Source organism: Dermacentor albipictus, chromosome 8 (assembly GCF_038994185.2).
Source record: "Dermacentor albipictus isolate Rhodes 1998 colony chromosome 8, USDA_Dalb.pri_finalv2, whole genome shotgun sequence".
Lineage (NCBI taxonomy): Eukaryota > Metazoa > Arthropoda > Arachnida > Ixodida > Ixodidae > Dermacentor > Dermacentor albipictus.
This window is the reverse complement of record NC_091828.1, coordinates 53944590-53956593: the sequence shown is the minus strand read 5'-3', so window position 1 is coordinate 53956593 and position 12004 is coordinate 53944590. Positions and strand designations below refer to the sequence as shown.

The 12004-nt window shown below is 49.7% G+C and overlaps 2 protein-coding genes and 1 pseudogene across 2 annotated transcripts; 1 reads left to right on the top strand and 2 right to left on the bottom strand.

Annotated features, from left to right (window-relative positions):
- Positions 1–4979: 4979 nt before the first annotated feature.
- LOC139048433 (uncharacterized) lies at positions 4980–7451 on the bottom strand. The gene is made up of 4 exons (XM_070522821.1): positions 7233–7451; positions 6748–6853; positions 6191–6354; positions 4980–5522 (listed from the first exon to the last, which is right to left on the bottom strand). Exons 1-4 carry the CDS (start codon positions 7449–7451, stop codon positions 5085–5087), a joined length of 927 nt encoding a protein of 308 aa, XP_070378922.1. The 3' UTR covers positions 4980–5084.
- A 474-nt stretch (positions 7452–7925) lies between these two features.
- Positions 7926–10134, top strand: LOC139049255 (protein zwilch homolog; annotated as a pseudogene).
- Positions 10135–10546: 412 nt separating this feature from the next.
- On the bottom strand, positions 10547–11619 carry LOC139049254 (uncharacterized). The gene is made up of 4 exons (XM_070524627.1): positions 11514–11619; positions 11377–11433; positions 11117–11232; positions 10547–10663 (listed from the first exon to the last, which is right to left on the bottom strand). Exons 1-4 carry the CDS (start codon positions 11560–11562, stop codon positions 10547–10549), a joined length of 339 nt encoding a protein of 112 aa, XP_070380728.1. The 5' UTR covers positions 11563–11619.
- Positions 11620–12004: the final 385 nt, after the last annotated feature.

Genomic DNA, 12004 nt, shown 5'->3' with positions numbered 1-12004 from the left:
AGCCGTTGATAATACACTTGGTCAGCTTGTACTACGCTATGTTCAACAAACAAGGGTTGTGTACGTAATTAGTGTGGTGCGCCGCAGTAGCCCTCAATAGCACGCAAGGCTCTTTTTGTAGCAGTAGTAGTTCATGGTAATTTGAAGATAGTCGTACCCCATACAAGATTTTAATATGACAGTTTCGAGAAAAGGAAGGGCCCAGAGCATTTTATGTCTGTTTTACATATGCCACTCAATTTACGCTGCTGCCTTGGGAGAAATGTGGGGAAAACGATCACAATCAGCATGTGCAATCTGATGTGTGGTGCAATCAATAATTACAGCATATGCGAAAAAATTTGTTAGCTAATACTTCAAAGTGTGCAGCCAAGGTTTGAAACGAGCGGAGGCAGTGTTTTAAAACCCTATTACAGGCAACTTGTCATCGTTGTGAAACTGTTCAAAAGAAAGAGCTTTAGTGGAAATTGGAATGTATCAAGCTGTCATTATGTGATTGATCGCAGGTGTCCCTGTTGTTTAGTCCACCCGGTCATTGATTGCCTGTTTGCAGAAATGTTAATGGCAGTTATGACTGTGTATAAAGCTATTACGTTGTGTTAATGATTGCAAGTGTCCGTGTTTATGACCATGTACATAATGTATGATGATGTTCTCGTCCGTCTTCCTTAGTCATTTGTTCGTTTTTTTTTTTTCGGTTCAGCTTTTGAAACGTGTTAGCCATGTATGTGAGTTAGCGTCCCTCTGCGCAGCTCGTCAAATTCCTAAAAAGCCGTTGCGCCTGTCTCCTGTCATTCTATTTTGCTCCACCATAACAAGCAGGCAAGGGCACACGCACTTCGTTAGTTTCGTCGTTATGCATCACGCTTCTGGCGTAATTGTCGGCCAGTCGTTGAACCAAGGCCTCCCGGTGGGAGACCCGACGAGGCCCACGGGACAGGTGCTGCACGCGGGGTTGGTAGCCTGGAAAAAGTAACACTTTATAACCAACCAAACACACAACTACGTTACATGCAGTGCAATCAAGCTGTGACATTGCAGGATATTTCCTTTTCACTTACTGGTTCTCACTCCGTTGGGGCCATCTGCAGGCTGTGCTGTACCTGGATGGCTTAGGGGCAGTGGCTCGGCAGCAACCACTGGCTGCTGCAGTGCTCCTATATTGGTTATAAAGGGTACATTCACTTAACGGTTACAGTAGAAATGGTTTGCGTTCCTTATAGACGAAACAGATTCCACAAACAGGAAGGCAACAGGGAAGAGCAAAAGCTTTCCTTCACGTGAAAGGCCGCTTCTGCCAGCGGTGGTGCACGCAGATTCTGTACCCACGGTCACCTCCATGGCGGGTTGCTTTATGTAGAAGACGCGAAGAAGCAGTTTTGTCAAGTTTGCGTAATCTGCTCTTCCCAATGTGCAACTAACGTAGAGTTATGACATCAGAAAAAAATGTCTCGTGAAATCCCAGTAGTAAGGCCGGCTTGTGCATGCCAGCAGCAAACACATGCACATAAAAGGATAAAAACCACATCTGTTATACCAGTGTCACAGAGGCACTTTAAATCTGAATCGATCCCAACCGTGCACAATTTCTCGATTTCTATTGCCTCCCTTCCGCGGAATGAAGAAAGGAGCCAATCGCTGTCGAGAAATTCTATCGAAATTGGGCGCGATCGCGAATGAAGCGCCCTGCGTGACTGGGTTATGACACTGCATACGCGATGCCGTATACACGACGCAGCTAGAGTATATTGCTGGCGCGTCCTCCCGTTTTTTGGTGCGCTTGTCAATGGCTTACCTTGTCGAGCGGTTGGAAGAAGCGCTCGCACCCTCCCGTCACCGTGGAGCTGCCAACCAAAGCGAGGACACGGCTACGAAGGCCGGTCAGGCGGCCTCCACCCGTGCCGCTGTAATTACGGACAGCATTGTAAATGTCGAGAGCAACAGAACCACTCCTCGCACTCACCTTTGACTTGCAAGCTGCGGCTGCATCTCGGCGGGAGAGAAAAACCTCCTTCCGCCAAAACCTGCCATTGTTCCGCTCTCTTCGTGGCCGGGCCTTCTGCGTTCAGCAGGGCGGCAAGCTCGCTCCAAAGCTGCCGCGTACGCTCGACCCTGCACTCTTGGGTCAGCGCGCACGATGTCTGCACAAGGTACGGCTGGCCCTCCGTGAACGCGACCATCCGTTCGCGTTAGTGCGGCGACACGTGCGGGCCAAGTCTTGCATTTTTGTGCCACGGCATAAGGATTCGCCGTCGATGAACAATGATCGCTAATTGTTGTGCGCGCTCCCGCCAATTTGTTTTGGCGTGTGCGATACCACCTAGCGGACTAAACCAAAATATATGCCGCTTAAATTAGTTTTCCTCTCTCGCATGACATTTCCGACGCAGATTATATGTTGCAACAGTTAGAATTCTTTTCTTATATTACGTGTTAATTATTAAAGCGTCACAAACATTCTGCACGTTATATATCGTTCCCGATAGAAGCCGAATGGGTGACGCAAACTTCCGGGACTGGGCTCGCTCGTTTATTGGCTGTGCTCTCCCTCCCGTTCTCACAAATCTTGCGGACGGTCCACTTTGTGACGTCGCAGCCAGACCGGACGAACGGAAAAGCGAGCTGTTTGCGCGATCGCACCCCTGGCTTCTTCGTGCATGTGCAGGGGTTCCGGCGGAGGCGTTTCTGCGCACAATAAACAGACGGATTTTGATTTTGCCTAGCGATATACAACGCCGCTGCAAAAGTGAAAATGTTCCTGCTGTAATAAGATGATTTATTACGGGGCACTAGGCACAGTCTAGTAGCACTGGCAGGAGATGAACGCTGATCACGCGCACAGCTGACGCAAGAGCGCCTTCTTCGTCTTCACCACAATGGCCCCCGGGAGAGAAGGGGAGCCATCCTGGCGACTTACGGCGTAGCTAGGATGAGGGGGTCATAGTACGGCTTAAGTCGGTTGACATGAACCGTGCCACGCCCACGATGCCTATGGGCGGGTGAAGGTGTCACAGGTTCTACAACATAGGTGACAGCGGAGATACGGTCTATGACGCCGTAGGGGCCATCATAGCCTGCAAGGAGTTTGGTCGAAAGGCCAGGGCTGTGAGGCGGGACCCACAACCAAACAAGGGAACCAGTCGGGAAAACTGGTGTAAGCGCGTCACTGTCATGCCGCAGCTTTTGACGACCTTCAGCAGCGGTCGTAAGGGTTCGCGCGAGCTGCCTACAGTCATCGGCGTATTTGGCAGCTTCAGACACAGGCGTGCATTCGGAAGCGTTGGGTCGGTATGGGAGCATTGTGTCCATAGTACACGAGGGCTCTCGTCCATGCAGCAGAAAAAAGCGCGAAAAGCCAGTGGTAGCTTGTATTATAAGCATACGTGACGAACGGCAAAACAGTGTCCCAGTTACTGTGATCCGAGGCGACGTACATAGTCAACATGTCACCGAGTGTGCGGTTGAACCTCTGTCAAGCCGTTCGTTTGCGGGTGGTAGGCTGTAGACTTGCAGTGAGCGATGCTGCATGCAGCGAGAAGGGCTTGGATGACTTCGGACAAGAAGACACGTCCCCTGTCGCTGAGCACGACTTAGGTCGCTGAACGCTATGCAATGTTCAGAAAGAGGATCTGCGTCAATAACGTCGTAACTGCACAGCAAGCAATGCTTACCTGTAGAAAAGCGCTCCCGCATGTCGTGTGCGTTACACCTGCGCCACTCGTCTTTGAGGTTTTCCCAACACTTCTTAAGTTGGCCCCACGTCCGCGGCGTCACGCTATGGCGGCAGTTGAACTTGTCCTCGATTTTTTTCCATGACTGCCGTTTTCGACTGACGGATACAGCGTCCGTTTTCTTGTTCTCGACCACGCTGCGATGGCGCGAAACGAGCTCCAGGAGCACGGCGCGTTCTCCTTCGGAAAAGTTTGCTTTCCTTTTCTCCATTGTCCGTTAGGGTTCAAAACACGTAACGCACGCACACTGCGCAAAAACACCGCACTGTTTCATCAGCAAAACCAAGAAACAGTCGCGACGGTGACACACAGAACCGCAGTGGCTGCGAGAACCAATGTGAACTTGTGGCCAGACGAGTTTGAGCAAAGCGCTAAAACCAAACCGTTCTTTGTATTTTACTCAGACGAATGCGTGAGCGAGCACCGAAGCATTTATATCCGCATTAGTCTGCAGCAAAAAATTTGTTTACGATTGAACCGATCGTAGACGTAAATTATTTACGTATCCTCGGCACCAGACGACATACTTGACTCGAAAAGTGTTACCTTAAAAAATGATACTTAAGTGTCGTTCTTGAAGTACTCTCCTAAAACTTTCCTAACACTTGTACTTTTCCCGCACTTATTGACGCCACACTTAAGTTCTGTTTCTGAATACGGGCCTTAAACAGTCCACGACGACTTAGTATTTTCTTTTAGTGTCCCTTTAACGTCATCTACGGAGGAGTTGTTCCTTAATCATGCATCTGACCGAACGGAGAATTACAAATTTCACAATGTCATCGATAACTGCAGTGCACAGTGGGTTAAACTGAAAACCAATCTTGAGCATTGTCTATGTGCACATTCGTTCGGTTGTATACGACTACTGCGCTACGTGCAGGGATACTTAGAGGAGTTGGTTAGCGCAGGCATTAACTCTATCATTTGTTTAATTTTCGCGGCAACACATTTGCCCTGTCATGCTCGGGCACACGAGTAGGATCCGCATAGAAACGAGCCACATAATATTTATCGTTGTTAATATTATCAGTGAAATCGAATTAGCACGCCGAAGTCTAATGCAACAATTAGGAGCTGGAACTAGTGCTGTACTCGCAGTAAGCGTCTTAAGACACTGCACGTAACTACAGTACGAACGCAGCTGGGCAGATCATTCAGAGAAATATACTTGGCGGCTGAACCAGTGTTCAGCAGACAACATTTAGGCTCACAATGCAAGATTCACGAGCTTTATTATATTTCCCCCGTCTGCGGCTAACGCGCGAGAAGTACGGCATAAGTGCCGATGGTGACATGCACAGCTGGGCGACAGGCGAGGACCCCGGTCGATCGCCGCCGATGGTACGGAGCTCAGCTGCACCGGTACGGCTCCTCCGTTGGTGACGCAGCCAAGTTCGTGATGATCATAACGCACATACCCGTGAGTATGACGACCAAGCATAAGAATAAGATCTTGGAAAAAGTGGCCCAACGGAGCTGGCCGTCAGCGATGTGGTCGGCCGGGGATGCCTTGGAGCCGCGGCCAGCGGAGGCGGAGCATCCCGACTTCAGCTCGGGCAACCCCGCCGGTGATGCTCTGGAACCGTGGCCGGCGGCGGCGGCGATTCTTTTCCTCAGCTCCCGGGCCGCCGGCAATTTGCGTCGAGCCGGTAGCGCGCTTCCCGATCCTGGTCCGGTGCGCTTGCGGAATCTGAGCACCGCCGCTTGATATGCCAAGTGACGGCGCTCAGAGAGTGTAATTGGCTTCATCGCTGTTCTTGTTGTTGGTGCCATTGATGCGTGTGGCTCCTACCCACGACGGGGAATGGGCCAAGAAATGGGTGGATTATTCGAAATTATTATGGAGCATAAATTCCCTAATAGCAATTGAAATAGCAATGAATACCGCAGAATTACCTGTTAAATAAAATCAGGAAGGTCCTAAAGCACAGTCTACTTAATCCATTCATCTTTACCATGCAGACGCTCAACTTTTTGGTTTACTTGCGTTGACCGCATGCACTTGGGCGAGAACGTTGTCGGATTTCTCTTGGTTACTTTCTCTCTCTGCTTTCTGAAACTTTTTGAATGTTCCCGACTGTTTTCTTTGCACTTCTGAAGTTTCCATTCTGCGGGAACAGTACTCGTCCGCCAAAGTGGCTGCCGTTTACACCTCCTGATTGGTACAAGCTCGTCACATGACAGAAGGGAGGTGCGCCATCTAGCTAGACTACTACGAAACTATAACACCGAGATCTGGCAGGGGCCGGCACTATACTACAATTACGCTCTGATGATGCATGCAACCATGTAAATGTTTTGTAAATTGCCATGTGTTAAAGAACACCTCAAAGGAGATGTGTAAACATGTATGAGCCCAATGATTACAGATGCCTCTCATGTGTAATCTGGTTGTAACGTACATTACCATGCGCACTAATCCTCTCTTAAAAATGTCCTGGTGAAGTTGTACGTACCTGCCTATCTTGCTGCAGCAGCAACTGGTGGAAATTGGCGGCCGCCGCATTTGCTGACTCAGCGAGCTGTCCCTGCCGTGCATACTCGGCGGCTTCCCTGCAGGCCGCATCCTCCAGCGGCTGTTGGCGGGGTGGCCTGCGAGGCTGCTGCCGAGCTGATAGTCCTTCAAAACAAGATCAGTTAACAGGATTTTAAAAAATTCGCTCCGTCCTGCGTAGAAATATTACTCGTTCATTATCAGGTGGAAGCCCAGAAAAATAATTCCAGCAACGAACCGTTCACAAAAAGAACAGTAAATTTGCATAAATAAAAATCACTGCGTCATTACAAAATGCTGCACTGATAGTACTTTCAGCTTATATGCTACACAAGCTGCGTTACAAATGGTGTCAATAGTCGAACGGAATGTTGTTCCATTTTGCAGTGACATTAGGGCACGCACTTCTTCTTTGCCATGTAAATAATATAAATACGTAATTTCTGTTGAAAAGGTCTTATACTGCTGTGTTGCTTTAAGTGATGTGTTCGTATTGCAATATCCGCTGAAGTGCCTTACGTGCAGTGCCACTTGTGCCGGGCTCGGTGCCATTCGACAAGTGGGCAGCTGCTGGTGGGGCAGGGGGCATTGGAACATCAGGAGGCTCCTCCTCACCGGAGGTGTCCTGACGGAACAATAAAGTGCAGTTGACATAATGTGATTAATTTTCATTAACTGTTTGCAGTGTCTATTTCACTTAGTTTTAATAATTTCTACAGAAAATTCTTAGTGCAGCATGTGACATACTAGTAACTTGGAGTTTTGACAACTCGTTGCTAATGCTTTACGGATTAACGAGCCATGCAATCCATCACAAGGTGTTTCTTAAGGGCATTGCTTTAACAGCAGTGGGGCAGCATTTCCATTCTTGCAAAGTACGGATATCGTGTGCTGGCATGTGTGTTGAATTGTAAGAAAACACACACAAGCACACAATGGCAAAATATTCACCACGGTGTAACTGCCCGACATCGGTAGGCATAGCAACGAACATTGCTACTCACCTTGGAGTCGTCGCCGAAAAACTCCACCGGAGCGGAAGCTGGGCCGGTTCGGCCAAGCACGTCGATCATGCGGCCCTCCAGGCCGCCCAGCTTCCCGTCTCCCGTCTTCCTGCAAATGCATGGATACCGGGAGCTTATACGTTCCGAAGATGTTGCTAGCCACGGGCTCACCTCTTCTCGGCGCCCGCCTGCGCCGCGATCTTCCGGCAGTCGTAGCATAGCCCGGCCTAATACAGGCGCCAGCGCCGGGCTGTTTTAACTGCCGGACTGATTGCGTTCAGCGCCGCGGCGACTTCCTCCCAGAGTGCATTTTTTTTTAGCAGCACACATTCTCCACCTCTTGTGACATACGATTTTTTGATCGTATCCAAATGATACATTTTTTTGATCGGATCCAAATGCTACAGCGACCTCCTGCGCGGTAGCATTTGGTAGAGCAGCAGTCTCCGAATAACGGGTTAAGTGGTCTACCGCAACGATTATCCACCTGTTGCCGGCAGGAGTCAACGGAAGTGGCTCCTCAAATATGGCTGTTGCGGCTCTCCGCTTCTGCTCGTGATTCCTGCCAATGTCCTTCCCCGCTTGTGTTGTTCCGTGTGCTGTGTCAAAAGTGTCGTATTGCTTCGCCTAGGTGTTTTTTTATAGAAGTTGCCGAAATCAGCGCGTAGGTATTTAGGCTTTTCAAACTTTAGTATGGCTGGAAACAGAGACTACTGCGATAAGGAGGCCCTGAAGAGGGTGCTAAACGGATCGTGGGTTGGAAGCGCCGTGCAGTTCTTGCAGAAGTACGAAATTGAACGAACGGCCATGTCAAACCCACTGATACGAAGGCTAGATTTCAGACAAGTCCGTCATTCTGTTCCAACGCTATCAGCAATCGCGGAAGATGTCCCGATCCAAGTCAACCTCCTCATCCTCGTTCATCGATCGATGACACATCAGATTCAGAGTGTGAACTGGAACTTACCGGATGTCCTTTAGAGTGGCCGATGGAACCGAAGAGCTTTTCAATGCTTGAATCTCCGTCATACGAAGATTCGAGCAAGAATTCAGGATCCCCCTGCAAAAACAAGTTGAGGGCTCTGCCCACGGATGAAGGAAGGACGCTCCTGAATGCGGCAGTGAACATGCTGAGCACCTGTGGCTACAAGACAGAAATGGACACTGTGTGGGTGGCATGCGATGGCACCGACCCCCAGTACACAGCCTTCCTGGGATACCACCGCGGAGGGGGCACCTGCTCCCGGGTCATTGTCTCCTGCCGGGGTCCAATTGAGAGCAAGGAAGACCTGCCAACCTTTGGCTGCATCCAGAGGAAACACTTCTGGGGATTGTCCCAGTCACACACTCATACGACGATGCAGGTGAATTGGAAGTACGACATCCTGCGCCACTACGACCCCTCGCAGCAAAGCAGCCGTGAGGACATCATGGTCCTTGAATGCTCCTCGAACAAGGCTGCTGTGTTGCAGCAACCGCCATGCGCCGACGTGCTCTGCCATCTCAACGTCCAGACCTTACCTGGAAATGAGCGCAGTGCCGCACGGTCTCTGTACAAGGAAATGAAGTTTGCCAAGCAACTTGTCGAGTGCCTGACTACGGGAGCAGTTGCGTGGGCGCCGGATCTCAGTGGGCCGACTCTCATTGAGAAGGTGACGACGCTCCTGCAAGGGTCCCGTAAAGGCAGTTATCGAGGAAAGTCGGGGACGCCTTTTGCAGACGTCGGCTGGAACTCAGTGGACTTTGACCTCTATGTTGAGACAGTGGTCATGAGCAAGCGGCAGTCCGTGGACTTCACTGACGAGATGTGGAACGCCATGTCAGGCTGTGGGACGTACCAGGAGCTCAAGGAAGGCTTTTGCATGATATTTCACGCTGTGCAAGCTGGGGAAATCGGACCATTGATTGTTCCCAAGAACGCAACCACGGTAGGTGCCTACCTGCGAAACATGTGCCCTCAGTTCCGGCAGGAGGAGACCATGGGGGGGCTAATGCCGGTGCGCATGCTGGCTGAGATCGGGCTCCAGAAACTGCAGCGAGACTTCGTCAATATCTTTGTCGGTCTGGAGCTGGCCAGCCAGGAGCAGCTGGTGCCCTTGTGTGCCCGACCAAAATGGACGAGGCCCTCGGTGAGGTGTGGAAGCTGCAGACGGTCCTGGACATGATAATGCTGTGCAAGGCCTACCCCGCACCTCCACCACTTATAAAGGAGGTTTATTCGGGTTCGCAGCGACCGCCGGTTCTACGATGCACCAAGCACAGTCCCCGAGCACGAGCTTCTGCTGCGCGCTTGATGCTGCCGATGCTGCTGACTGCGCGCACGTTCGTCATCTTCCTTACAATATATGTGTGTGTGTGTGTGTGTGTGTGTGTGTGTGTGTGTGTGTGTGCTACAATGCAAGAACATATGTGAACAAAACATAGCTAGTAATAACTAGTGAGCACTGCAGAAAAGTTGAACATGAAAACTAGTAATAGTAAAGACATACTTCGCTCAGCTGAACTGCAATATATTGTAAATATCACAAAGACAGCATAAAAACTGTGTAGGACAGAGCACTGACTGTTAGTTGTAGTTGCAATATGCACACTAAATCTAGACATAAAAAGTAAAAAGTAAGGTGCCGGAAATGGCCATGTCTCTCCAAGAGACCACTGAGGAACAAAAGGTATACATTTTATAATTCCATCTCATAGATTACTGATCTAATTAAACATTAGACACATGACCCCTTGTGTGTTACAAATGCCCAGCTCTCATTACCTATGCATGATTACCAGCCTTGGTGAAAGAATGACTTGCACTAATGTTTTGAAGAAACATCGGTAAAAATGCTGCTTGTTCTCAACTTTCTGCTGGAACAGCATACTTGTGTGCAGTTGTGAACGCAGTTGCCTATAGGGCTCAGACAATATGTTTTGGCTGCACAGGTACCGTCTACCGAACACCTGGTTCAAGATAGCTTTAACCTCGGAGTGGCGCAGCATTGTTTTGTCACCTTGCCAGATAATAAAGCCTCAGCAGCTGCAATCACCTGCGACTGCTCGTAAAGGTGCCATAAGGTCAGGCAGCAAACAGATACCATGTAGCAAAACTTTCAGAGTACATTGTGTGAGTCGAGGTGTGTAACTTGTGCCTTAGTTCGGCAACATTACCAACAGTCACAGCTATTCATTGCAGCTCCTAAATGTCAGCCACATCAACAACATAAATTAAGACACTTCCTTCAGTATGGTGGCAGATGCTCAGCTGCCGGCTTTCTAAAACCATGCGTTATCGTCAGACAGTGCCAGCACAGCCCGTAGCACATCTTTCAAGCACTCCGGACGAGTACTCCAGGATCCTGCTCCAGGATGCCCTCCTGGGCTGCTGCCGTCCGCTCTGCCGCGACAGCGAGGCGGGTTGTGGAGGCCTCGATTCTGCGCCGCACCTGGAATGAATAATCATGGTGGAACTGTTCGCATTAGTTGCTGATTACTCGCAACCAGCTCACGGCTGCAAGCTGCTGTTGTGAAGAATTGCAACGTCCACAACGATTCCCTCTCTGCTGAAGAGCCACTGGCCTGATGGCATTCTTTGGCAGTGTCAAGCGTCGCGTACAAGCTATACCCTCTTTGTTTGGACAGACAAAGACCTGCTGGAACTACTCTTCCGTCATCTATTCTAATGCATCTCTCACCACCAAACAGCGCTTTTCAGGGCTAACCAAACTTTCGTCCGGCGGCTGATCGTTGGCAAGATACGTTACCGAGCCCTCTATACAACGCATATTTCTTGTTTACATCCCCAGCTGATTTGTTTTTCAGATTCATGATTTACTTATAAGAAAGGATAAAGAATATTTATGTCCTTCATGTAAAATGACACCAAAGGGCCTACGAACCTGCAGCACCTCGTCGCCGTGTTCCAGGTTGCGGGCGCACTGCGACGACATCGTCGTCAAGGTATCCACCCGTCGCGGTCGCTGTCGACGTGGTGGCCGAACAGGGTGCTGCAACACTGAAAGCATACAGCATTTTCTACAGTTGCACTGCATTTTATGGTACGAATAGAAGTGGCTATGGCCATGTTATGGCTTATTGGGCTAGTTCAATACAATACAAGAGCTCATTTTATTTAACAGCTTGAGGATCAATAACTTACCAGGTGCAGCGGCCACCCTTTCGGTAGGTGACGCCCCGCGTGGTGGATCCTCTGCCGCTGTAGAGTAAACACATTAATGTTTACGAACTGCACACACACTTGGCAATAATTAAAACACTCATTACTCTGATGCTTACGTGTCGCTGTCCTCACGCCCGCAGCCTCGTCTTGGACGACGACTTCCATCGCGTAGGTGGGGGCGTGAGCCTGCTGGAAAGTGTCATAAACGTGGCTATTCTTTACAATGCCTATGTTACAAGTTTTCGTACTAATTTGCGAAAATATTGTGCAATTATTGAGCGCTTAATGATCCCATGTGCTACCATCCTCGTGCACTTCGGTGAAGGCATTTTAATTATGTGTTGATCACTTAACCCCCCTTTTCCCGAAAGCGCAGCCAACTGAGATTCTAGTTCATTAGCCTCCCTGCTTTTCCATTCTCTCCTACGCTATTTTCCTGTTCACCAACGGTGTCGCGTTCTGCTAAAGGTAGCACTTACAGATAATGGCAAACTCTAAACCGGCACAATTCAGGAACCCATGATATTACGGCGGCAGTGTGCTTCCCTCTTGGTAGGGGAGGTCCGTCACGCCGTGGAGGCGGACCGTCCCGGTCATCTGCAGTACT